Genomic DNA, 27,703 nt, shown 5'->3' on the forward strand with positions numbered 1-27,703 from the left:
GAAAAATAAATGTTGCCTGCAGCTGATCTGGCCTCCTTGAATAGAAGAGGAAGACACAGGGAGGTTCCTGGAAGAGTGTTTCGGGAGGCCACCGGGAACTGGGCCACACTGCTCCACCCTGGTAACCCCCACTCTCTCGGGGGTTTTCCCATGAGTGTCCAAAGCCACCTTGAAGCCATGGAGCAACAGCTCTCCCAGGGTCGCAGGGTGGACGGAACACCAGCCCTGGGCACTGGGAGTGGCCGGCCCATCTGCCACACACCAGTTGAATGGCCCTGCATGCTGCTTACTCTTGAGTTTCAGTACCTATGCAATGAGAGATCTAACTCAGTGGCCCTTTAAAGTGGCTTCCAGCTATAAAATACAATTTATATGTTGGAGGATGTAAGACTTACTAGCCTGCAAGGTGAATTCTGCTGATCTTATTGCTCAGCAATAGAAAAGAAGACAGAGAGAAAAGACACTAACTGGTCTCAGTACACCAGTGTGATGAACACTTACTTGCTTATGCTTTTGTCTTTTAATCACAAACTGATTTTCAACACACACACACACACACACACACACACACACACACTTCTACTTAATAAGAGAATGTGGGAAGCACTGATTTCCAACGTCTCCTCTAATACACTATACAGCCAAACTCATTTCACATGAAGTCCCCATACACATCCAACTTTGAGCTTTGAGCAACTTTGAGCTTTGAGCAGAGTATGAACCATTCTTGCCCAATTAAAATGAATACGCTGTGTTCAACTAATTCCTCACTGGTTGGGACCGGCTCTGGGAGCACCTTCTCCTTTCTCAGGGTTCCCTGGGAAAGGAGGGGAACAGACAGCAGAGTGGGCTGAGTCCAAGTTCTATTACTTACTAGCAATACTGGCTTTGGGCAAGACCCTGGCCACGCTGCCTGTTTTTTCTATAAAACATAAACTGTCTACTTCTTTAAACTATGAGAACCAAATGAGATAATCTGTGACAGTGAACACTAAAAGTGATACACACGAAAGTCACCATCATTGCTGCTTCCAGAAACAAACTCCAATTTAGCTGGGCTGCTTTCCCTACACGGTTCCTCCCTGACGCCGTTCCCCAAATGTTCTCTTCACTCTGCCCCTCAGCTGACACTCGACCCCTGTATGCTCTCTCTATCCACACCCGAACCTCTCCTCCTGGATCAGCTGGAACCCACCCACTTACTTACTTGGGGTTCCTTGACACCCCAACCAGAAGGCCTGTTTTCCCTTCTGAACTCCAGGGCTTTGGGGCCATTCATTTGGTACTTTACAATATGGTACCCATTACTATTAATTCGCTCGTTGCATTTGTGCAATTAGATGTAAGTCTAATGGGGGCATTCTTCAGTGGCTGGTTATTTAGGACAAAAACAAATGATATTACAGACAACAGGTAGGTTCTGTGGCCAGTCCACAAATCCTGTTTCAACAACAATACAGACCAGTATGGTTCTCTTAGCAAAGGCTTTATGTAAAACTCAGAGCAGCACAAAGTGGGATTTAAGGCTTAACAGATCTCACAGGAAATCTATCTTTTCCAACTAGCTCAGCCTGTTTTGGAATTAATGGCGGCAAACACACACACACACACACACACACACACACACAAACAACCCCACCAAAAAACCCACACATACGAAAAAAATCAAATTCCCTCCCCCTTCTCTTCTTTGAAACTGATTAACAGAGTGAGAAGACAGAATATCAGGAAAACAACAGGCAAGCAGAACCCAGTGGCATCTGCGATTGGAAATGGCGAGGGCTGGCAGGGAGGCAGAGGTGGTCAGAAAAACCTTGTCCTCTTTCCGTCAGAGGCGAGGGCTCAGCCTGGCAGGGCAAGGCAGGAAGCTGGCCTTCTTATTTAGAACCATTCTTCACTGATGAGGCCCCCAGGGGAAGGGGCAGGCACAGGCAAGCCCCGACCTGGGTCATGACCTGTGGGCTCCACTCCGTAACCAAAGTCCAGGCCTGACGTTTCACACCAGTGGCCCTACTCCCTCCAAATGTCAGTGCTGCCGTGAGACAAACCTCTCCCCCGAGTCCCGCTCTACTCTGGCCCTGGGATCAATGACAAAGTGACTGGCACGGGTTCTGTGCTCGCCGTTTTCACCTGCTCAGTTGATGCTACAGTCAAGGATGGGTCTCTATTTTGTAGGGCATTTTAAAGCGAGACCTTTATGAAGAGTTATCATGTACAGTAATTTCAGAGCGAGATATTGAAAAGGAATATTCTTTGTCATCAATCCCAATTAGCAGTCGCTCCCTGGCTCAGCCTCAGTTTCCTCATTGCTCCATAAGCTGACACGCCCGAGGCAGAGAAAGGGACGCTTCCGACATGGATCCTGCCCAAGCCAGGACCAGAGGTGGGTCTCTGCCCTCTGACGTTCCCCACCCAGTACATCAGAATCAAGTGCCCCGATAACCCACCTAAACCCTGTTCAAATTTAATTCAAATCTTATTGAGCCAAAATGCAGGCTACGGCTAGGATGAAACTGTCTGGAACATTAAACCAATGTTTCTTTGAACTTCATGCAGTAAAAATCAGACACATTTCCTCCTCTATACCGAAGGATGAACTGGCTCCAAGAATTTATTAATAAAGTAAATTTAAATACTCTGGGCCCTCACACATTTATCTACTACCTACTGCCAAGCTGGTGGTTAAGTGCTGTGGCCAAAGTGCTGACTGACACAGGGCTCCAGATGGGAGTGCACATGTTTACGTTGCCCGGGGTTCGGATTAGTGGCGCAGAGAGCCCGGTGCTGGCTGGCTGTTTCCTGATGATCCACGCTTAGCTGTGGACATTAATTTACCCAGGCCAGGAAGCTCTAACCACCTCATTAGTTATGGAATCGAAAAATGCAAGGGTCCTTTGGGGCAAGCCCTCCCAGAGGTCCTGGCCTGCAGGGAGGGTCTCTAACTTGAGTTTCTGGCAGCCTCTGAAGCCAACAGCAGAGTAGTTTGTGTCCCATGAACCAAAATCAACCCTGGGGCCAAACAGGCTGAAAAATGAACAAGAGCTTTAGCTCACTCTATCTATGGGACCCTTATTTTTGGAATAAGAAGATTAATCAGACTGGCCAACCTATAATCAGGGCTGGCTGTGAGGAACAGATGATAACAGAAGTAGAGACACTTGTGGTTTTTACAAAGTGGGATGTCATTGCTAAACACAGTTTCTGGCACCGACTGCCTGAAAGGTTGGAAATGGTGCAATCGTATGTTCTTCCCTATCCATCTCCTAGGTTGATGGGTTACTACCAAAAACAAACCAACAAACCAAAAACACCACACGCACAAAAACACAGCAGCAAATAAAAGACGGAGTGGGCAGTATCCACACACAACTATGAATTATGCTTTATTGGTTGCCTTTTCCTCCCTATGAATATTTTTGTTCAGAAAAAGGGGCACTGGGCCTGACCCCATTTATTATGTGGACATTATCAAGGACACAATCTTCTTGGTATAAAAGAATTATGGACCTTCGGAGGTGAACCACTGACTCCCTACAGCCTGGAAGACCGGACCCTATTGGGACAAAAATAAATGTTCAAACGAATGTCTATCCGTGTGACCTTTAATGATGTCTTTTTAGCTACTTTCAAAACATTCAAAAAGATCAATCAACAATCACACTAGGTTAAACATTAACAGGAAAAAAAGGTTGAGAGGTAGGGGGAAAAGTCTGGTTACAAAAACTATATTTAAAGATGAATATTACAATAATTCTAGCCTAGGTTCTCAAAGAAGACTCACTTCAAAAAACAAATTAAAATGCAATCAATGACCGGCCTTCGCCCGCCCCATGTGGGCCCACTACCCACCATCACCCCACAAACCACCTTCCGATTCAGGCAGCCACCGCAGTCTTAGGCAGAGGCCTCCTTTATTAATCTCATTTGTCCAGTGTGACCCACAAACTCCCAAAGAACAGGAGGCAACCACACCTGCATGCACGGGGAACAAAGACCATGAACAAAACTCACTACCCACGAGATGAGGCTTTACCCTTTCATAGGACTCTGATCTTGAACGAAGGGGCAGGGAGAGAGAGAACTCTGACTGGTTTCTACCCAGGCTCGCGGAGGCAATTCTGTTGTGGGCTAATAATAGGGCAGGGTACAATCTTAGCTCCCTGCCTGTGGTCAGAGGTGTGTGGGTCGGTCTGCACACAGAGCCATGTGGCTGTAAGTTACAGGGTAGAGATCGAGTTAAAAATAAGGCTTTCTGGCAGCCCTGCCAACCGCCAGCATATTTTCCTGGTGATGTCACTACAGATGTGGGGCTCTATCCCTGGGCGTCAGCTTTTGGCTGGGTCCCACCCACCACCTATGGAACTGCATGTGATCTGGTAGAATACAGCATCCATTTTCAAACCAAGACGAGACAAAACCTGTTGGGTCAGTTAGGGAGACTGGCTTAAGCTTCCTTGGCTTAAGGTTCATAAACAACAGTCACATCAGAGACAAGCCGCTGTAGCTCTGAGAAACAAAATGGGGATACAATTTTCACTGCAGGCTGAAAACTCCCTTGTCTGAAAAGGCACGGTGAATTCATCAGAAGCTCCGAGTTTCCAAGGAGACGACAAAACACCAGCCTCTCCCTCCACCCCCAAAATAAAAAGTGTGCAGGGAAGAAAGCAAAAACGTCAGAGAACTACTGAATTCAATTCTTGACACTTTAAAACGGCAGCTCAGATTTTCCAGAGAATTAATAAAACACAAATTCAAAATTATTCCATGATCTCGTGGGCTACAGATCCATCTTGGAGCCAGGGCCCCGGGCTGGCCCTTCAATGACCAGCACCATGCCCTGTTTAAGGGGGGACACCAGCCAAGGTCCCTCTGACCGAAGGTAGTAGTAACCTCGCAAATTACGAGAACGCGGCCACCTTATTACAGGTTCAAGAACATCAACTAGACCAGTGGTTCTCAATCTTCCTAATGCTGTGACCCTTTAATACAGTTCCTCATGTTGTGGTGACCCCCAACCATAAAATTATTTTCGTTGCTACTTCATAACTGTAATTTTGCTACTGTAATGGTCTTAGGCGACCCCTGTGAAAGGGTCGTTTGACCCCCAAAGGGTCGCAACCCACAGGTTGAGAACCACTGAACTAGACTCAGAATGTGTACACAAGAGCTTTCTCCAACATGCTCATCTCACTTATCAAGGTTCTCCTTCTCCAGAAGGTCAACCATTGATTGTGTAATTTACCAGGAGGAAAGCCCTGATAGGTTTTTCAAAAACATTTCCCCACCCCTGCTGCCAGACACTTAAACAGCATCCCGACACTCACCAGCCTCTCTCCAGAGAGGACCTCCAGCAGCTTGATGAGCATCCGTCCATCTCGAAGGTCCGTGTACAGGTCTGTGATCCGGCAGGACACTCGGGCGAGGTGGGAATTGACCCACTTGGTGAAGGTCTTCTTCTGCACAGCTTCCCGCTCATCTGCAAGCACAGGAGAGCCTGCGTTACCACCAGCCACAGCACAGGTGCAGCGGCGTGGTGCCAGCGGGGCCATGGGGCCCAGCCAAAGGAGGAGCAGCAGAACTGAACTCGAGTGAAACCTCTTCAGCAGGACCCACTCTTGGACCCAAGGAGTCCTGCAGTCCTTGAACATTTGGGCGCTTCAGCATACCACCAGCAGAATGCCCTTTGCTTTCATTCAATTCACTTTCTCCCATTTCTGCTCAAGATGCAGCCGGGTACAGTAGATGACAGGGAGGTCTTTTGCAATCCTGCCCACTGGATTAACACTTGGCTGGTAAAGTCTCGTTACAGCTATCGTTTCTCAAAAGGCAAGTGTGGGGGAAGTACACAGATTATGGAAGGATGTGGGGTAGAAAAACTCAGAAGACATTCAGAAATTGCTTCTCTATACAAAGGATCAGGCATCACCTACCTCGTAAAATAAATTTACTCATGACCTTGATCTACAATGAAAACCTGCTGTAAGTCACAAGCCCCGTGAACAACACAGAAAACGGCAAGCAACATGGTAGAGTTCAGAGATCTGGCCAGGCACTGGGAGAGGAGGGCCTGGGCCCAAGGTTTTGCCAAAAATGTGCAGAGACCCTGGATGCAGTGTCCCCTTCTGTAAGATGAGTGGACAACTATCACCTCCAAACTCAACCATTCGCTGAGAAGGCAACTGTTAGTTTATGCTCTAGAGCAGTGGTTCTCAACCTTCCTAATGCCGCGACCCTTTAATACAGTTCCTCATGTTGTGATGACCCCCAATTTCATTGTTACAAATTGAACATAATTAAAGCATAGTGATTAATCACAAAAACAACATGTAATTATATATGTGTTTTCCGATGGTCTTAGGCGACCCCTGTGAAAGGGTCGTTCAACCCCCAAAGGGGTCGCGACCCACAGGTTGAGAACCGCTGCTCTAGAGTGTGGCAGTCACACATCCAAGTCATCGAGGGAACTTGTTCTTCGAGCCTCAGTCCAATTTAAAGCATAAAACTCTAGATACATCTGCCCAGCACTGGCCCTTCACATCCCATACAAACAGGCTTCCAATCTTTTTGCCTCTGCAGAATGTTCTACGTGCAGGCTGCTGAGACGTTCAGTGGGCACCCACCACTCGTACTGACTATGTTCTACAGTTATCCTTCTGTCAGATACTCGCCTGTTTCTAGTTCCATGAGCATGAACTGGCACTAAAAGGACCCGAGGCCTACTCCTTCCAGTGCCAGCCCCAAACCACCGAAAGGTTTATGTATTCATCTACAACGAAGGGGGGCAGACCCCAACAATTTTTATGTATTTCACCACCATGGGGTGACAACTAAAAAGCCACCCTTGCTGATGGGACATGCACTGGGTGGCCTGGGAGTACTGGGTTTCCAGGCTGGCCAGAGCATCCTGGGAAGGTATGCCTGGTTTTACGGAGGTCGCCATTCACCCCACTGCAGGGAGGGAGGCAGAGACAACGTGGGATGAGCCTTTACTGCTGCCAACCTACCAGGTGAGGCAGCCAGGGGCCTCTGCCAAGACAGCTGGCCACCTGCTGCAGCCAGCAGCTCCTCCCGGCCCAGCCTTGCCCTAAAGGAACAGCCTGTCCAGGGGGAGAAAGGACCTTTCCCAGGAACAAAGGCCGACCAAATACAGACAAAGGACCAGAAAGGATGAGATTGGGGGGAGTGAGAAGGCGGCAGTGAGGGACACACTGCAGCCTGAAAAAGTAGCTGCACCAATAGCGTCACGATAAGTCACAGAGAAAAGATCACCTGCATTATTAATCACACAATCATCCTGATGGATGGTAACTTTACGACAGTGGCATGGGGAGCTAGCTGCTTTTTGTTTGTCTGTTTGCCTAAGGTTGGCTGCTTTCAAAGAGCAGGTCCAGATCGGAATACAAAGACACGCTAAGTTTCTCCTAGGTACGGTTCAGATGTATGTAGGGTCAACTAATGGTTTTTTATAGTATTTTTTTATGTGCTACACTGGAGTTACAAATGTCTTTCATAAAGCCCTTGATGGGTATCCTAGGCAGTTATTAAAGGGTTTAGGGCTCAAAGTCACTACCACACCCAGCATATCAAGGGAACAAGATCAAAATGAAAACCTGCTTGGATTAAGGTATTTCTAAATAAACAAGCACACAATGTGTTTGTCAGCCAATTATGGCTCCTCGGGCAAATCTCACATTACAGAAACACCTCGGGCTTCTTTCAGGTTCTGAATTAACAGGTTCCTTTATGAAGACATTCTGAGGGTTTGCTTCCAAAGACAGTAAAAGCACTCCCACAGCACCCTGACCTGAGGAGTTATCCTCCCACGCACCCCCTCCCCATGAGGAGACCACAGAGAGGTCATGGGTGGAGCAGAGAGAACCCAATGGAAACAAAACAGGCTGGGGATCTGTGCAAGGAGGGATCCCTGGAGCTGCGGGGTCCTCAGAAACTCCAGGAAGAAGGCAAGAAAGAAGAGGAGAAAGAAGTTTAAAAAATTAAACTAAACAAAATATAAGGAATGAAGGTTACTTTCTAGCCCTCTCCCCTGCTCCCCACTTCTCTCCTCTCAGGGAGAGTGAGCACACTAGAACAATCACAGAGTCCGAGTTCCTGGGGCTCACACCACCACACTGGAAAAGGCATGGAAGATTCCACGCAGGAACTGGACCAGAACCAACACTCTTATGACACACAAGGGGCAGGAAACGGACTCAGCCGGAGACGCGAAGCCTGGCCAGCTTAGTGTGTCTTCTTACAATGGATCACTTGGGTGAACTACAAACACTTCTGAGGCCGGAAGGAGGGAAAGGAAGGGGGAAAAGAACTACCCAGAGGCCCAGTTGAGGATGAGGCTGCATGTCCTTGGGGACTCCATCCTTTGTTCCACCCTTCCTGGGAACGCGCAATGACATCACCCCCGCAATCCCAACCCAGCCAGGCCGGGCAGATCAGGCCAGACGCCTGCCGGGGAGGAGCAGGAGGCCCTTGGCACAGACCAGGCAAGACGGTCCGGAGACGTGTTTCCAGCTAAAGCTGCTACCACTGGGCCTGAGCTGTGTGAGGAGGGGTGGGGGTAGTAGAAGAGAAACCACTTCTAGTGCCACACGGAGGAGCAAATCTGGTGATTGAAAAGGGGGCCCTTGCAAGTTGTACTGATTTGGTTATTCAGATCAGTGGTTCTCAAGTGGGGCGTGATTTTGCTCCCCAGGGAGACATTCTGGACTGTCACGACTGGGGGTCAGGTGTTATTGGCATCTAGTGGGTAGAAGCCAGAATGCTGCTCAACACCCCACAGTGCACAGGGCAGCCCACACCACGAGGAATTATCCAGCCCCAAGGTTAGCAGTGCCCGCTGGGTTGAGAAACCCTGGTTTAGACATTCTGGGCTTACACCGATTGGAGCTGGCATGCACAGGTCTCAGTCGGCACTTGGCAGAGAGGGACACCCCAGAGAGGGACAGCTGAATTGAGGTGTTAGTCATTCAGGACTCTCTTTACCCACACCGAAGGGCTTTCCATCCGGATGGCTGGTGGCAGCAGAAATCCCCTGCCCTCAGGCCCACTCGTCGCACTGCACTAAGGGCTCGCTGCTTCCTTGCAAGAGAGAGGAGCCACTGCAGGAGCAGCAGGGAAAACCATGGGTGGGCGCCCCATCTGTCCTCCACACCATTTCCATTCTCCTTTTACCTTTTCAGTGCCTTGTATTGCTGTTCATCAAGCCAAATCATGCCTGCATCTCCTCCCGAGAAGCTGACGTGGCTGAACCCACGCTGGGGCAGGTTCCCACGCAGCCTTATCCAAAACTGGGTAGGTGGTGGGCCCAGGAATAGGCACCTCGCAGGCCTGCTCCCCGTGTGTTTGCCCCCAACCCCAAATTACAGTTACTTAGAGGGACTCTCGGGCATTAGATGAGAGGCGGTGACGTGCACATCAAAGTGCCGGCCTGTAGCGAGTACTCATCAAACCAGTTCCTCCTCCTTCTCCCCAGCAAAGCTGCTCTCCCATCAGTTCAAACCATTTGAGAAATGCATCAGGGATCACGGGGTCATATAATCTCCGGGTGGAACAAGCCTTTGGAAGGCATCTGAATCACCTTGCTTTCAAAAGAAAAATTCCTTCTACAGCCTTGGGCCAGCTATTTAAAAAACCCAGAGAGGGGGAAGCTATTTGTGTGTGGCAGGAGGTTAATAGTTGTATAAAAAGAAAATGACTTGTTCTTTCTTTTTTTATTAAAATAATTATAGCATTCACTGAGCACTTACTATGTCTCTGGTACCAATATACGTGCTTTACAACGCTCATAACTATTCCACGAGGCAGGAACTAGTAACTCTCCTGGAAGGTCGGCTCCAAAACCTGGTTTTCAATCTCTAGGCAATAATGCCTCTAGCACAACATTAAAAATATTAATAATAAAAATAAACACAGCCCTAACCGGTTTGGCTCAGTGGATAGAGCGTAGGACTGCGGACTGAATGGTCCCGGGTTCGATTCCGGTCAAGGGCATGTACCTTGGTTGCGGGCACATCCCCAGTAGGGGGTGTGCAGGAGGCAGCTAATTGATGTTTCTCTCTCATTGATGTTTCTAACTCTCTCTCTCTCTCTCTCTCTCTCTCTCTCTCTCTCTCTCTCCCCCTTCCTCTCTGTAAAAAATCAATAAAATATATTTTAAAAAAATAAACAAAAAACAACACAATACATGTCACAAGGATACAAGCTCCCAGAAGCGCCCATAATCTCGCCACCCTAACCCAAGTCCTATTCTGTCCAAGGGTCTGCTCCGGCCCTTGGATGACTCCAATTGTTGGGATGGTGTCTCCATCAAGATGAGATCTGGCCCGGCCAGCATGGCTCAGTGGTTGAGCATCAATCTAGGAACCAGCAGGTCACAGTTCGATTTCCAGTCAGGGCACATGCCCTGGTAGCAGGCTCGATCCCCAGTAGGGGGCATGCAGGAGGCAGCTGATCGATGATTCTCATCGTTGATTTTCTATCTCTCTCTCTCCCTTCCTCTCTGAAATCAATAAAAAAAATATATTTTTTAAAAAAAGACAAGATCTGTCTCTGTGGCCCATGGAGCTCACTTCACCTTTGATGCCACAGAGAAAAGATCTCCCCAGCCCTCCATGGAAAGGCCTTCAAGTTTAAACACTGCTCAACGACCCCTCTTTGCAATGACTATCACAGTGCGGTGGGCAGAGGGGAATACAAGTTGGTCCCTGAGGACACTACCTGCTCTTGCAGCCTGGAGATCATCACACACCTACTGGTTCAAGTAGCGGTGGCTGCAGCACCCGCAGCCCAGGGATGGAAACGTGGGAACCACGGGAAGAAGGGAAAAGACCCTGTGGGAGGGAGCCTGGTGAGGCAGTCTGTGTGTCAAAACAGGGGTGGGAGCCAGGAAGGACCCCGAAAGCTCCTCTCAAAACAAGTTCCCCACAACCACGAATTCTACCAAAATGTCCTCGGAACCCTGAAAACCAGAAGCGGTTCTAAGATCCAGCCAAGTCTTTAGCTCCACAGGCTCACAGATGAATCAGTCAACTCCTGGAAAATGAGCATTCCTGAGAAGCAGATGAGTAAACCCAGATGCGTGGAAATAGCTACGCCAGCACCTATGTCAGCTCTGGATCCTTGGAAGGAGAGAATTATAAGTGGAATTCTAGTATGGCATTCTTTCCTAAAAACAGAACTTGGTAAGATGGCATGCCTGCAATACCACCACCACGCATCTGAATAAAAATGTACACTTCCTTCAAGCTCACTAGATCTGCACAGCAACTCTCAGGGAGGTGGACACAAGAGTGAGCAAGGTTCAGGGCTGCGCAGTGTCACCGGCCAGCAGCGGCGGAGCTGCACATGCTGGTGGTGCCCCTGGGGGTTGCTGTCTCTCCCAGGGCTCAGCCAGGTGAAGAGGGATTAGGCTGCTTGGCTACACTCTCTCCTCTAAGTATCTAGACTCACTGTTTCATGTTTCTGATAAACTACTTGACATTTTCAGAGGATTTCTTAGAGAAAGAGGGTGAGGTATTTAGAATAGAGGAACATATTATCGTAATTTTAACCAAAGGGCTGTGACTATCCTCTCCATCATCACCCCCTTCTATAAGTACATAATTGACTTCCTCTCTTTTTAGGGAATGGCTATTATCAATAGTGGAAGACTATGGCGCTTTGATATTTATTTATTACTCTGAAGATTTTGCTGTAATTGGAAAAATGAATGCTGTGTTAGCACGAGTTCGCATGTTAGAAATTACTTTGATGAGGAGGAGGGTGCTGTGTTATGGGAATGACTGTACGGCATCTTTCTGCAACACCCTCTGCAGAGTGCTAAATGCAACCATATTCACCATATGCCACAGCTCTGGCTACGAACAGGGGTGGGAGCCAAGGACGAAGGAAGGTCTGAAAGCACGGAACATTTCTGGATGGAAAATAACGGAAATACAGAAACATTCATTATTCCCCCAAAGACCGAATTTATACCTGGCTTAAGAGAGCAAATCTCTTTAACTTTTCTGTTCTCTATCAGGATCTTCAGTTGTGCTAAGATGATGGCCCACCTTATGTAAGAATTGGCAATCATGTGCAATTTTTCTTTGTATAGACCCATGGCTAAGTTAGGTCTAGACTTGGGTTCATGGTAGGAAATTTCAGAGGTACAAGGATGGAAGCTGACAAGGATGGAAGCTGAGAAGAAATCAAAAGGAGATGATGAAGCAATGGTTGGCCATTTAAATCAACAATACTGTACAGGCTAGCAGTCAGCCGTGGGCAAACTCCGGCCCGTTTGAAATGAATAAAACTAAAAAAAAAAAAGACCGTACCCTTTGATGTAATGATGTTTACTTTGAATTTATATTAGTTCACACAAACACTCCATCCATGCTTTTGTTCCGGCCCTCCGGTCCAGTTTAAGAACCCATTGTGGCCCTCGAGTCAAAAAGTTTGCCCACCCCTGGCTGATAAGGACCAATCCTAACCTGACGTTCAGAGTATTTATAAACTCCAATATTTACAAAGTGCAGACTGTATGCAGAACTATGTCTAAGACAAGGTCTCTTGCCCTCAATGAACTAGAAGTCTAGCTGGGGAAACAAAACGGAAAAGTAAAAAATAAAAGATATGACAAAATAGTACAGGAACAGTTGCAAAGAGAATGATTTCAACAGTGTGGGGGGTTGGAAGAAAAAACTCACTGCAATTAGAATGGTTTCAGGCCCCACCCTTCAAAGTTACTGGAGTCCCCTGCCTTGCGCCTTTCCCGTTCTTACCCACCTTAAACATCAGTGCCATACTTATCTCCCCCAAACAATGGTTTTTCAAAGTTACTTCACTGGACCAAAACCTTGAATGGCCTCCCACCCACAAGACAGACCAAGCGGCCTTTCCTCAGCGCCTGTTTCCTCTGGCAACTTCCCTAACATACCATCTTTGTGTCAACCCAACAGGACTTCTTATTCATTATGTTCTGAACGCTTACCCTACACATTGCCTTTTCTTTCCCATCTTTGCTTACACCATTCCCCTAACCTGGAGGGCAATTTCTCTTCTCTTGCCCTTCTTTTAAGACCCAGGGCAAGATCTACTCTTCCAATAGGCCCTTCATTTATTGGGATGTGGTCTCTTATCTTTTTTTTATGTATCCTGTGTCCTACCTCGGCAACTACCCCATACCTGCCTCCAAAGACCCAACTCTGTATCTGTTCGGAGCCTTAGCATATGCCGGGCAGAGTGGGTGCACAATAAACATTTGTCGAAGCAATCAACAAACCTCCAGTGCCCAACAAATACGTTCTGGATAATCCCACTGCTGCTGGTTGTTCCACTGAAATTACTGAGGAAAGAAATTCCAAATCACAGAGACAGGCCCTAAGTATTTAAATGTTATCAGTGTACAACACCAAAAATTTTGCACAACTGAACTGTTTCTTGCAACTCTTCCTCAATGTCTGATAAATGATAAAATTGCAATTTTGTGGCACTGTGTGTCAGATTAAGAGGGGCCCAAAGCTAACCTAAAAGTGTGACAAATGTTGTTTGCTTTTGTTCTGTTTTGCTTCTGGGTAATTGCCACCACATACCTGTACAGAGCAAGTGAAGATGCAAAATACTTAGGGTGTAGTAATTGAGCATTATTGTAACACAACCCAAACAGGCCAACAGTCACAAGACTTGACTTATACTAATTTTAACAATGCATCCGTTAAAGCTCAATTCTTAGGTTGTTTTTTTAAAAAAAGAATTATAATTCAAAACAAAAGATTACAGTAGGGTGGAGTCCCCATATGTGCCTTAGCTTAAAAAAATAAATAAGTCATTTCCCATGAGTAACATGCAAAATACACAGAGCAGGAAACCGGAAACAGGCGACTGGCTGTATTGATAATAGAGAATCTAACTGTTATCTTGAGGCAGCAAAAGGAAGGAAACTAATCTTTCGACTGAAGGCCTCCCTGCGCTGGATTAGTCTGGAGGCCTTTCATTTATGTTTGCTGATTTGTATATAAATAGAACTTGAGTTAAAACGCTTTTCTTAACAGTTTAACCCACTTGGTGGATAAAACACATGTAAACATCTGTTCTAAATACATGTGTAGCAAATACGCAATTCTCTGCTAATACTTAACAGTCTGATATGCAGACTACAGAACAACAATAAACTCTATATAACCTTGAGCCTATGGTTTACATCAGCAAAGCAGGCTCTGCTGGCAGCTGTACCAAAGGTCTTTCTTCTGAGCAGCACAGTCCCAATTTTGCCAGCGTGAAAACAAAGGCATTGGGGGGGCGGGGGGACACCTCTGAGGGGGGGCCTACAGTAATGAACGGAGACAGCAGGCCGGCTTCCAGGGGTCCTGGCCGCCTGTCATGATTATCACTTCAAGATGAGCCCCTTAAAATCATAGTCCACAAAAAAGCCAAGACTGTGGAGGAGGCTGAGGTTATGGTGGGAACAAATTCTGAAAGCCATCGGGCAGAGGAACACCACTAACTCCCCTAAGATGAGAGCTAGGGTGAGAACGAGGGTGAATTAACAGCAGAGTAAAGTGCTAAAGCCACGGGGGAAAGTGCCTTAATTAAACAGAAACAGGACATTATGAAAAAATATTAAGAAACCAGTCACAGCCCTAGCTCGTTTGGCTCAGTGGAGAGAGCGTTGGCCTGCAGACTGAAGGGTCCCAGGTTCAATTCCGGTCAAGGCCACAAGCCTGGGTTGCAAGCTCGATCCCCAGTAGGGGGCATGCCAGAGGCAGCCAATCAATGTTTCTCTCTCATCTTTGATGTTTCTCCCTCTCCTTTCCTCTCTGGACTCAATAAAAAATAAAAGAAAGAAATCAGTCACAAAATTTGCCAGAAAATGGGCGGCACACTTTAAAACTGCCTTCATATACAGGAGCCTGCTAATCTGCCACCTCCATCTCTGCGGACGGCCCTGAGGAAACAGCCTGAAACCACAGCCACGGACAATCGGACAAAGGATGAAGCAGTCCTGCTCTGCCCCTATGCACTGGTGGAGGCTGTGTTAGGATATTTGCTAACTTGACCTTGTTTATTACAAGCTGTTAGTTCTAACTCGAGGAGGCACAGCAAAGTTTAGGTTACCCACCTGAACCACGGGCACATGGGTAACAAGGTCATATCCAGGACTGGAACCCACATCCACTCCCTGAAGAATCGAAAAGCTCCCACACCACCACTGCCTAAGGAAAACAAGATATTACCTCCCCCCCAACCCCAAACAAGAGGAAAAAAACCATAGCTATCCATCCCAGGTCAGTTCCTTCTTAACTGAAAAGATCAATTTAAAATAAGCAACAGCAATCTTCGACCTAAAGCCTGGGCACTAGAATCGTTTTTTATTTTATTGGGTGGGGAGAGGGTCTTGGAAGAGGATGAGGAGATAGGACAGATACTCTATGTGGCCTGCAAAGCCCAATGTAGTTACTACCTGACCCTTTACAGAAAAACTTTGTCAGTTCCTGGTTCTAAACATTCGATAATGTCACTGGTCCCATATCCCAGTTGTTAGCTTCCATTTTCAAATCAAATCAGTGTAGCAAGTATGCAAGGAGTGCTTGCTCTGGGGCCATTTTAAATTTCATTGTTAAACATGCAATAGCCGTGTGTGTGTGTGTGTGTGTGTGTGTGCGTGTATTTTTAAACAGTTTGTTTTTATTGGTTCTGAGAGAGGGAGAGAGGGAGAGAGGGAGAGAGGGAGGGAGAGAGGGAGAGAGAGAGAGGAGAGGAACATTGGTTGGCTGCCTTCTGCACACCCCACACTGGGGATCAAGCAGAAACCCAGGCACGTGCCCCTAACCGGGTATGGAACCAGCAGCCTCTCGGTGCATGGGACAATGCTCAAACAACTGAGCCACACCAGCCAGGGCCACATGTATATTTTTTAAATCATGTTACTATCAGGTCAGTCAGGAGGTGAACACAGGGCCCTCTCCCCTCCCCGGCTGAAGGGTATTTATCTGGTTACCCGACACAGAGTTAACAGTGCCCAGCTGCCAGGAGGAACAAAGCATGGCTGGAACTCAAGGCCACGCCTTCATGTTCCAAGGATGAGGAAGAGCCCTGTGGCTTGGGGCCAGCTTTCCCAACTTCCCACTGTCTCTCCTCACCAGCTTCCGGTCCCCAGTTCTTACTCGGATGGACATTTCGTCTTCATTTCTCTTCCCCCAACCTTCCCTGGAAGGAAACTAAAAATATTAAGTTCAAGGTTGACTGAGGGTAACTTGTAACATCCCCCAAAGATGGAAAAGGCTTGGAACTAAGCACATATCATATCTTTAATTATTAAACGTAGATGGCAGAATGCTAACATGAATACAGACTAACTAGGAGGGCACCTTTTAAAGGGCAATAACCATAATGCATTCACTAGAGATAAGGCTTTATGAAGGTAATTTCATTGCAACATTCTGGGATGAGGGTGGGAGGTTGCATCTGTAAATAACTTTCTCTAAGCAACAACTAAAGAAACAGTGAACGTATTCTAAGCCAGTCTATCATGTGCCACACAAATCCACTGGTAAAGGTAAAATCCTGTACGTGTACTTCATTCGCAAGGACTAAAGATAGATTTTTGTGACAGGAACCTTGGGACGAGGTGGAGGTGGTGAGATAGAATTTAAATGTACTTTTTTCATGCAATGCAGAGTCCATAGCTGTCCTGTTGTATGGACTGTGTAGCTGGTCTAAGCTAGCATGTTAGAAATCGAATAGTGTGCGCCCTGGCCCTTGCTTATGATTTTTCTCTCTTCTCCCGTTTTCTGGAATTCTTAGGGTCAACAGTGAAGGAAAGAAAACAGAACTCTCTTTCACACACCAGAGTCACATTATGGTCAGACACTCAAGACACAAGAGGATACCCCTCAACGCTTTCAGAGGCCGACACTGCCAACAACATGACTGCCAGCCCAGCAACTTGAGACAGTTCCCGACAGCTCTCCTGTGAGAGGAGGATGCCCAAAGCAACCACAGTAATTGATGGAGCCCCAAAAGCTAAGATCCAAGGGACTCTTTTTAAACCAGAGACACACTGACAAGAAGGAGGGGTCAGAGACCTAAAGATCACCATAAAGCTGTCTGCTTTACATGGACAGCACAGTGTTTACCAGAACCACCATTTCCTGAAGGGATCATGGAAGCGGCCATGGAAGATAATACAAGGTATCATGGAAATCCTCCACATAAGGTTACACATGTAAATTTAATCTGCAGGGGCCTAGGATTCGGGGACAAAGAAAGCCACCGTGATGCCGAGTTACCACATGGGACTACAGAATTGTGACAAAGTTCCACGTAGTGAGAAGAGAAATTATATTTAAAAGCAAATGAAACAAAAGAATTTAAAAACGGGCTTTTGTCGTAAAGAACACTGCCAATTAGTCACCTAAACTCCTTAAACTATCAGGGTTGAAATGGCAGGTTGATGAATTAAATAAGACTGTCTTGTCCATGGCAAAACTCCAAAATTACAGCTGTATATGCAAGTAAGCCCAAGCCTCCGTGTGTGTTTGGGGGGAAGGTACTCAACTAACGGCTGTGACAAGATGCAAACACAAAATGCATAACGTTATAAAGAGGAACCGCTCCTAGATCTAGCCCTGTTTTCTAAGTGATCTCTGAGTGCATCAAACCAAAATTTCACTTCTCACTTAATATTCCTCATTCAGGAAGCAATTTACTGAATGAAAAGCTCTGATCCAATTCTCAATTATGTATTTTAACTTAGCCAATGATTTCACTGCCTGAAACATTGTTCCATGTAGAACAGCGACTGTTGTACACACGGGTACCCAGCATTCAGTCATGCAGGCCCTACCATCATTTTTTTTTTCCATCTTGAGTCAATCAACCAATGAGCACCATTTCTAGAGTACCTAAGCGTGAAGGCACTGCGAGGGCACCTCAAAGCATTAAGAGTTCTCTCCTTAAAAAGTTAGTGAGCGATTTTCAACTCCTTGAGAATTCACAGCACCAGATAAATGATACCCACATTCAACTACCATTTAGTTATTTTTAAGATATCTTAAAGTAAAAAAGAGAAAGTTATTACTCACAAGGTCAAAGCCTGCAAAACAATTCTGCTAACTTCCTTTGTGGCTTTCCTTAACCTCACCCAAACGATAAATGGTTACGCAAGATTTCTTCCACAGCCAAACAGCACAGAGTTTTGGCGGGCAGACCCTGTGAGTACACAATGTGCACTGCCTTGTTTCAATAACGGAGGGCAGAAAAGCTGGAGGAGGAGTCAGAGTCAAGCCCCAGGATGACCCAGTCGACAGGTGGGGTGGCACCAAAGGATCCCTCACACTAATCGAAGGTGGGCAGGGCAGTTAACAGTTTATACTAGCTTTGTTTGTTTAACCAAAGCCTATTTTCATTCATAGGAACACTAATCAAAGTTCTAAGTCCAGTGTTGTAGAAGACAATGCACAAGGTGTGGGTAGAAGACAATGCACAAAGTGTGACCTGGATCACACTGAATCTTCTTAGCTTATAAGGAGTCATCTACCTTAATTTTTTCAAATGAAAAAAGCAAGCAACAGAAGGGGGAAATAAAGAGGGAGAACGGTTTTTCTGTTTTCTATTTGTTTTGGAAACTTAAACCTGTTGCACGGTGATTTTACTACATGCAAATCTCCTGCCACAAAATAGAACACAGATCTTTACAACGTCCAAGAGTGTGCGCCCACATGCAGGCTCCCCACCCCACCCTGTCTCCCTCCCATCCCTAACAAGCAAGGCTTTATCTCCCAGCCCACAAAGCCAGGTGCTTAACAACAGGTGTGGGGACCTGGCTGTTGGTCCTTTAGTCAGTTTATGGGAGAGGAGGGGGGAGAGTAAACCAACGCTGGCACAGGAGTATCACCGCTAGTTACCTAGATCCGTCCTGGGAAGCCTGCTGCTAGAGCTGATTTGTTCAGGGGCATTGTATTGCTTCATGTAGCCCTTGGCTTCCTCTATAAAGAGGATAATCTTGAAACTGGGTGGGAAGGGATGGAGCCCCACAGAGGTCCCGCTGGGTGGCAGACAGCACAAGTTCCTCTTTCAGGAGTAGGTGAAAGTAAGTGGAAAAAAAACTACCTCCAATCCTTAGACTTGAAAAATAAATCCTGTCACTTACTGAAGACCTGGAGAAACGGGCATATTGGTATGTGGTTGCTGGGAGGGTAGGTGGGCAATATCAAAATTTAAAATATGCACCTTCTCCATCTACCAAATCACACCTGTAGATATTTACTTTCTAGGAATACCTGTGCAAAAGCACAGAGATATGCAGGATAAGGACTGCAGATTTTTAAATAATTACAAAACACGGATAGCAACAACAAAACAGGAAAGACCAAAACCAACTAAATGTATACAAACAGGTTGATGAATTAAAACATGATGCATCCATTTAAAAGAACAGCATGAAAAAGGAAGGCAAGTCTGCAGCACACGGGCTTACGAAGATGGCATGAATGAGCAGTCCCTTAAAGAACAGCGCATACATTTAGTCTGATCCAATGAATGTACACATATTTAAATGCAAGTAATTACATAAAAAGGTATGGAGGAATACTTTCCAAATGATTAACTTAATTAGCTCAAGCCAGAACGAGGGACAGGAAGCATTTCTGCTTCTGTATTTCTGCACTGTTTGTTGGATTTTTTTTTTAGAAGAACACATACAATTTTTGAAATATTTAAAGGGCATTTCCATTTGAGAGGAAAACACACAATTCATTTTTACATGGTAAGAGAACTGAGGTTCCCCAATGGGTCTGAGATTGAGGAGCAGGAATAAGAAGGGCACCGGTTAGAGGAAAACGAATTCTCCCAGGCAACCGCAAAAGGTTACATGTGAAATGCTGTCTTCAATGAGTTCTCTAAAATAAAATGCCACTCTGAATTTTCCTATCTTTCTTCTGGAGAGTAAAAATTTAATATTTAACCTTACACAACGTTTATCAGCAAAATAAGGCCAAAAAATATGAATACTCCCTTTTAATAAAGGGGGACACTGAGGATATTAACACAAAAATAAGCGACATTCACTGAAGGACACTGAGTCTACAGGACGCTAGGGGAGTAAGTTTCCTAGCAAGGATGCCAAAGGAACAAGGCAGAAGCCTAGAGGTCAGGCTCCAAGTCCCTTCTCCCTTTGCACTTTGGTCAGAAGAGCTCCCATTTATAGCCTTTATTTGCTGAGGCTCCGCCTCAGATTTCACCTACAGTAAAGACAAACTCCAGTGTTTAAAAGTATTTGTAAATTGCTTGACTAAGCAACAGGAAATAAGGATAGATGCTGGAGGAGTTTCCAGTTTAATGATGCACCTGCCTCACTGACAGGTAATTTATACTGCAAGGTAACAGGTGACAAGAGGGGAATGAGCAAAGCACTGTGGGATCAATTGACCAGAGGTGATTCAAGGGGTCAAAGCTTTCTAGTTGAGGTGCCATCACCAATCAGCAGCAGGGAGAAGATCAGGGTCCAATGGGGTTGATCTACCAGGGCTTCAGCTACACAAGTGGGAGGCTCCATGGGCAGGATCCTAAATGATGAGGGAATTCAAACATCGTTTCCCTTATCCACCCCCTAACTTAGCCTCACCACGTACCCTAAGGGCTAAGCACCTCTTCTAAGCAAGTCACTGAAACTATTTAATTTTCAAAAGCACCATGTGAAGTAGGTACTCTTATCATCAACTATATTTTGCATAAGAGCAAACTAAGGCTCAGAGAGGCTCTGTGACTTGCCCTCAGTCATACAGCAAGCAGAGTCCCGGGAGTCTGAACCAAGGGCTGCCTGCACAGCCCTGTACACTGGCAAGGACCTTATGCTGCCACTGACACGAAGCAGGGTTCCAGCCTGAGTGTGAATCAGGATTTTCCCCACCTAAAGGGAGCACACGGGACTAAAATCTCTTCAGGTAACCTTAATTCCTGACAATTCTAACACTCGGAGTGTTACATATAATTCAATGCAGAGGCCCTCATCGGAAAGAATCCCCCATAATATCTATTGTTCTTTTAATTCCATCAGGATCTTTCTTCAAGCCCCATCAGGGAAGTGTGCTCCTCTCCCCTGCCTGACACCTGGGAGGACTGTAATTCACCTTGCTCCATCAAGGTGCTTTCAGCCACCACCAACCACCACAAAATCCAAAGAACACGGTCTTTTTCAAATGCCACCTGTAGCCACAGCACAGAAACATCCACGACTCTCTCATCCCAGCTCCCATTAAAATTGCTCCTTAGAGTCCGGAACCAGTGAGGCAAGAAAACTAGCTTTGTGGTTGTTTTGCCATCACGTATTTTAACAAACAGATAACTTAAGATTGCATCTGTTTTTCAAAAAGCACTGGTATCACCTGAAGGCTTTGAACAAGCCAAGGGTACACACAAACAGACTTCAGGTGTGTTTTTCCTTCACCGAGGTTTTCAGAGCCATCCCATTCTTGGCACTGAAAACTACCGGTACCCCAGGCACCAAACCACAGAGCAGAGCACCTGCAGCCAGTGGAGAGAGAAACGCCTGCTACCTGGCAGGGAGCAAGGTCGTCCTCATTCAGATTTGGAAGAAAGCAGAGCAATTACTTAATCAAAAAGTATAGTTTGGGGTAATTAGCAGCAACAACGAAATGTTTAGCTGAGTTTCCTCTTTTTATCTTGAGGCGGTTCCTATATAGACAGATGCTCAGGAATAATGAAGTTTAATGAGACCTGTAGCAGCTGACTAATTAGTCAGGAGGAAGCAGTAAGGACAAGGAAACTCTTGTTATGAGCTCAGGCCTTAGACAGTTATTTTTAATTGTGGGGGATGTACCCCAAGAAAATCCCTGAAGAGCCACACAGAGCCACACAGTGGTCCCAGGGCAAATAAAGTGTGTGTGTGTGTGTGTGTGTGTGTGTGTTTTAAAGGGCAAAGAAACAGAAGCATCAGTGGTAGCCTTCCCGAGATTTGGCTCGTCAGCGAATAGTAATCACCTTGAGAGCCCAGAGGCATGGCAGCTGCATGATTCCAACGCTATACCAACTTCTGTCAACACTGAAGGACGCCCGTGTCCTGAGCAAGCTGGACAGTCACCATCTGTCTCACTGAAGCCCTTAGTGAGAACTCTCAATTCAGAGCATCCCTTCCTGCCCAAGAATATTATAAAGTTTATTAATCACAAAGGAGAAGCACTAGTGACTATGGTCAAGTCCTCTGCTCTCTGTCCTACACTTGTACTGTCACTAAATCTGCTATTAAATCTGTTACAGGTTCATCTCATCTTGGCTCCCTCCAGGCCTGGTACTTTGGGAAGTGTGCAATAGGAACCCAAATCCTTTCAGAATTAACTAGCTACTGGCAAGAAACTATGAAGGAGGGATGTGTTTTACTTGTCAGAGTGACCATCTGACAATACCGCGATTATCACCCCCACACACAAACAGACATGGCAATACTACGGACCTCCCAACGCACAAGGCCTGTGCTTCGAACTGCTTTCCCAATAATGTGGGTAATCTGCCCTTCGTGTATTTAGGGAACAGGCTGTGCAGAGCTAGTGTGGGCCTTAAAAACGGAAAGTGTCCAGCCAAAGGGAGCCAGAAGCGTCTAAATGTTGCTGGTTTCCGCAAAGTTTCAGACGCTTTTTAGGTCCACATACCTCATTTTATTGTGCCTCACAGGTATTGCGTTTTTTACAAATTGAAGACAAGATCCTCCACCACCAAAAATATTATGATTTGCTTTATTATAACACTCACTTTATTACAGAGTGCCCTGGAATTGAACCGCAATTGTTCCAAGGAATGCCCCTATAGTTCTACCTTTAACCCCCACCTCCCAGCATCCCAGCAAGCATCAAAATCTAGTCCTTACATCACCTACCTTCACACAGGGCTTCACTTCAGAAAAGAACAGCCCTGCCGCCATCACTGTCGTGAAGAGGGTGTTCTGGAGTTCTATCTGACCATCTGGAAGCCTGAATTCTCAGCATTAGCTTCCTTCCCCACAGGGGCCGGAGGCTGTCAGAACCAGCCTGGAACCTCTTTCCCCTGTGGCTTCAATGTAAAGGAAAATATCCCCCTGTTCATGGTTTACATAAAGGTCGCACAGGCTTGTCCTACCAAAACCAGAGAGCGGCTTTTACCCCGAAAGAAGCACTCATTCAAGTTCAGCCGAGAGATTTGAGTTTATAACTTGTTTCCAAAGTAAATACCGTTAACTGCTGTAGGCTATTTATTTACTTTCACAGTTTTTAGGATCTGTCACTTTGCACTTTCTTGCAAGACATGACAAACAATACCAATACGGTCATTTTAGTCCTCATGTATCGACTAGAAGGGTTCCGACACTCTCATCCATTCTCTAAGACTTAACGTTATACCTAAACTCAAAGGTGGATCATCAGGAGTTACTGGGACTCACAAAAGTCCTTTTCAGAACTCCGCCCAGTAAGTGTACCTTCCCAATTCAACTCCCCTGATGTGCCTAATCTTCCACCACATGCTCCAACTACGTGAGGAGCTGCTCTGCCCACAGTTCTGGTATTAAGGTAGCTGTGCTGTTCCTACTATCTAAAGACGAGCCACCCTCACTGGTCCTACATGTAAATGTAAAACATGGGGAGTTTAGATGTTTTCAGAAACGTTTGGCTTGTGGTATTATGTGGTTTACCCATATAGAAGGCCACACATTGACTAACAGCTCCACAGACTCAATCTCAAAAGATGGTAGCTCATAATCTGGGACTGTATCATCTCTCTTTGGGGGGCAGGGGGAGACACTCTTACCCCTGTGGGGTACCACGTGTTGAATGCAAACTGTTATACTCCTTTCTGACTCATGCTTGTCATAGCTCCTACATTTTAAGCATTTCAAAGAAAAGGTAAAAGAGATCAGTTGAACTATATAAACCCATAAAATCAGCTTTATTCTCAAAAGAGATAAAAATGGGAGTTTACAACATATGCAGTCATACAAGAGGGTTTTTCCTTAAGTACCCGTAAAAGAAAAACAGACATAGAGCAGTGACGTGGCCCCTTCAGTCTAGCAATGTCAGGCCTTCCTAAGGAAGACAGGCACATTTTTCTGGAGAGGGAGGCCAAAGAAGAGAACAAAGCCAGTGTTCACCAACCCAGCAATCCTGTGATGAGTCTTATGATTCCAGACTCTAGGCAGCAGAATTATCATCATCACACACACACACACACAATGATCATCAGGAGACACTTACCAAGGCCAAATTAAATCATTTCTGGAACGAGGTGGGCATAAACAATAAACATAAAGTACTTGCTTCTCTTTTGCCAAATTTACAACACAATAGATGACGAAGAAAACCAAGTCTGTGGTGTTAGGGTATAACCAGTAAGGTGCCCCCTCTTAAAAACTATTTTTATATCTGCTTTGGGGAAACTCAAAAGGTAGCCTGAAAACAAAATGCAGAGAGCAGCTGGAAGTCTTCACTTACGCTTGGCAGCAGCCGTGGAACCAGAAATAGGGATTATCTGCTTTATTCACACATGGACATCATAGACCAAATGGCAACTCGGCCTAAATACACCAACAAACGCTTCAACAGCTGAAACTGTTTAAAGTTAAGAAAAATCAACAAAGTCCAAGAACTTGAACTGAAAACGTGGGTTTGGGCCCAACTGCATGCTCCTAGGTAATGCTGTCACCAGTGAAAAGGGCTCCAGGGTTACCTCCGTGCAGCCTATGTCTCGAGACTGAGCACCACACTTGTAACTACAAAATTATACTGCAACACTGTTACCCTTCATTACAGGTTCTCTGAGTCCCTTTCAAATAGTTTTGTTTACTGGTTAAACACTAGGCAAAACCATAAAACACCACCAACCAAAACAAAAACATCCAAACAACAAAAACTAAATACTGCTAGAATAGAAATGGTGTACCACTGGGGGGTGGGGGAGGGGTGGGAGGAGGAGTCAAGGAGTCTGCCCTGTCAGCTGAGCCCCCTCTTATTCTGTCAGAATCGCCAAAGCAATCTACCACCAAGGGGAAGACTAGGCAAGGCTTGGTTTCTAAACTGCATTTACCACGCCAACCTCACTACCACCACCAATTAAGAGTGGAAGTCTCAGCAAATCCTTCACAGTTGGAAGAGGATCAGGAATTTCTACTTCCCAGCAACTGCTCTCACCAAATCCAGGTTTCCAGGTCCTGGAAATGCTAATCTGAGATTTACAGACGCACAGGCCTCAATCATCATTTGGAAAACCCACAGCAAAGTGGTTAAGGATTCAGAATCCAGTAGCAGACTGCTGGCTTGACATTCAGACTCTACCACTTACCGGCTAAGTGTCCCTGGGCAAAGTGTACTTTCTAACTCAGTGTCCTGACCTCTACAATGGAGATAATTCTCACCGCGATGCTGCAAGGAATATGAATCAATGTGTGCGGAGTACTTACAACAGTGATTGCAAGTATCAAGAAGTTTTAGCTGTCTTACTGTTACTACTACCCACCGCTACTGGGACCTGCTTTCCTTCTCTCTGCATGAGGCTAAACCTTAGCTTTCTCTCTCCTCAGTGGCCCGTTTCCTGACAAGACTGATTTTGTGAGCCCAGGGAACACAGAAGCTACCATTTTTAAAGCAGTGGGTATCTACCCAGCAGAGCCTTGGAGAAACATTGGGTAAAATGAAAGTTACCGCTGGTTACTGGTATAATTTCCACGCATTTATTTGCAGGGGCCTCCAAAGCTCTATCAGATGAAGATCTAGCAATCCTTCCTAACCAGTAAGAGAAATGAGTCACTTGTGCAAGGTCATTTCACCAATATCAGTTGCTAAGCACCTAATTCCCTGTACCTGTGCCAACATGAGCTGAATGTTGGCTAACAAAAAGGAGGCAAACGTCCCAACTAATAATAAGAAGCATAAATAATTGAAATGGAAGGGAAAAATATACATCATATCCTAGAGCAGTGATGGCAAACCTTTTGAGCTTGGCGTGTCAGCATTTTGAAAAACCCTAACTTAACTCTGGTGCCGTGTCACATATAGAAATTTTTTGATATTTGCAACCATAGTAAAACAAAGACTTATATTTTTGATATTTATTTTATATATTTAAATGCCATTTAACAAAGAAAAATCAACCAAAAAAATGAGTTCGCGTGTCACCTCTGACTCGCGTGTCATAGGTTCGCCATCACTGTCCTAGAGGGATATCTAGTCATTCCCCCAACATGCCTCATTGGCTCCCTCTGGTCATAACCCATCCCCAACCCTAACCCCAACCCCTGACCATCTCATTACCTAATCCTAGTCAAAGTTGCAACTCAGACATCAATTTCAGAAAGCCTCCATCACTCTCTCATGCCACAACTCAGGGATGTTACTTGCATGTCTTAGGACACCTGCCACTTTCTACCTCCTATTCTTCTTTAGAATGTAATTTGAGGCAGCAGCTGTCTCTTGCACACCTGTGTTTCTAGTGAGCACTGTAACATGCTCACCACCACCCTCACTTGCTTCTTGGGTGGATTAATGGCTCCTCCGGTGATCTTAGAGCTATACACGTGTTCTAAAAATGTATCCTGCCTTCATCGTAGCACTTACTCTTCCTTATTTAGGAGGCCCAGTCTACTCTATTTCTACAGCCAGTCTGCAACGCTGCATCAACCAGAGCACAGGATAAGCAGCTGGCTTCCAGGTTTTGCCAACTGACTTCTGAGGACAAGCTCTAGATAACAATACTTCTATCACTAAAGTAAAGAAATTGAAGCAACAACTAGAGCCAACAGCTATCTGCCAGGCCTAGGCACGTTTCCCATCCGTGTTCCAGCTTTCAGTCCTCAACTGAGCAAGGCAGCAGCAGAGCGGGGCCATCACCACCTCCCACCTCTCCTCTAACGCTGCTGCCCTAACCTAAGCTGAACCATGTTCTGGAAGCTGCTCTATACACCCACCCAAAAATGTTTCTTTTATGCTACAGGTTAATTCTTGTCTCCCTCAGGAGAAAGGAAGAAAGACGAGGTTTTCGTGACTGCCTAAGCAGAGGCATGTTGGGACCCAGCTTTCCAAATGTATGTAAACACCTTTCCCCTCTCCTCTTGGTTCAGAGGCTTGTGGACAGATTCAAGTGAGTTCCTGAATACCCTGAAGCTGAGCCGTCACACAGTCTGGCCACCACTGAGTCATCACCATCTTCGAATCATGAGAGATCTCTGGCTGCAGGGATCTCATCTCTAACAAAATCCAGACCCTCACAGGCCAGCTGTGGGTCTACCTATAGGCTCACCTATAGCTATGTTCAAAGGGATCCTGATGCACTAAGGCTCAATATCACCTGGCACAACATCCCACCAATATCCTAACTGCATTTACCAAGCAAACACTATGCACGTGTGGGTGGAGGTCAGCTCTGACCTTCAAGATACACAGATGCACTACCCATCCCCGAAATGTTAGCCCCTTGCACTACCAATGATAAGCAAAAAACTGCTGTTTTGTTGTCTTGAATCCTCACCTGATTATATGTTTTTATTGATTTCGGAGAGAGAGGACAGCAGAGAGACACAGGGAGAAACATCAATGTGAGAAACACTGATCGGTTGCCTCCCATAGGTGTCTTGACCGGCATCGAACCTGCAACCTTTTGGTGCATGGGATGATGCTCCAATCGAGCCACCCAGCCAGGACCAGACTGTATTGTTTTTAAAAGCAAGATTTACTCA

The 27,703-nt window shown here is 45.9% G+C and overlaps 1 protein-coding gene across 1 annotated transcript in view; it reads right to left on the bottom strand.

Moving 5' to 3' along the window:
• The window catches only part of SPTBN1 (spectrin beta, non-erythrocytic 1), a 124,428-nt gene that overhangs the window by 55,604 nt on the left and 41,121 nt on the right, over window positions 1-27,703 (bottom strand). Inside the window, 1 exon segment of the mRNA XM_023746789.1 lies at window positions 5,325-5,476. Within this exon segment, the coding sequence (XP_023602557.1) occupies window positions 5,325-5,476 (152 nt within the window).

Source organism: Myotis lucifugus, unplaced genomic scaffold (assembly GCF_000147115.1).
Source record: "Myotis lucifugus unplaced genomic scaffold, Myoluc2.0 scaffold_6, whole genome shotgun sequence".
Classification (NCBI taxonomy): domain Eukaryota; kingdom Metazoa; phylum Chordata; class Mammalia; order Chiroptera; family Vespertilionidae; genus Myotis; species Myotis lucifugus.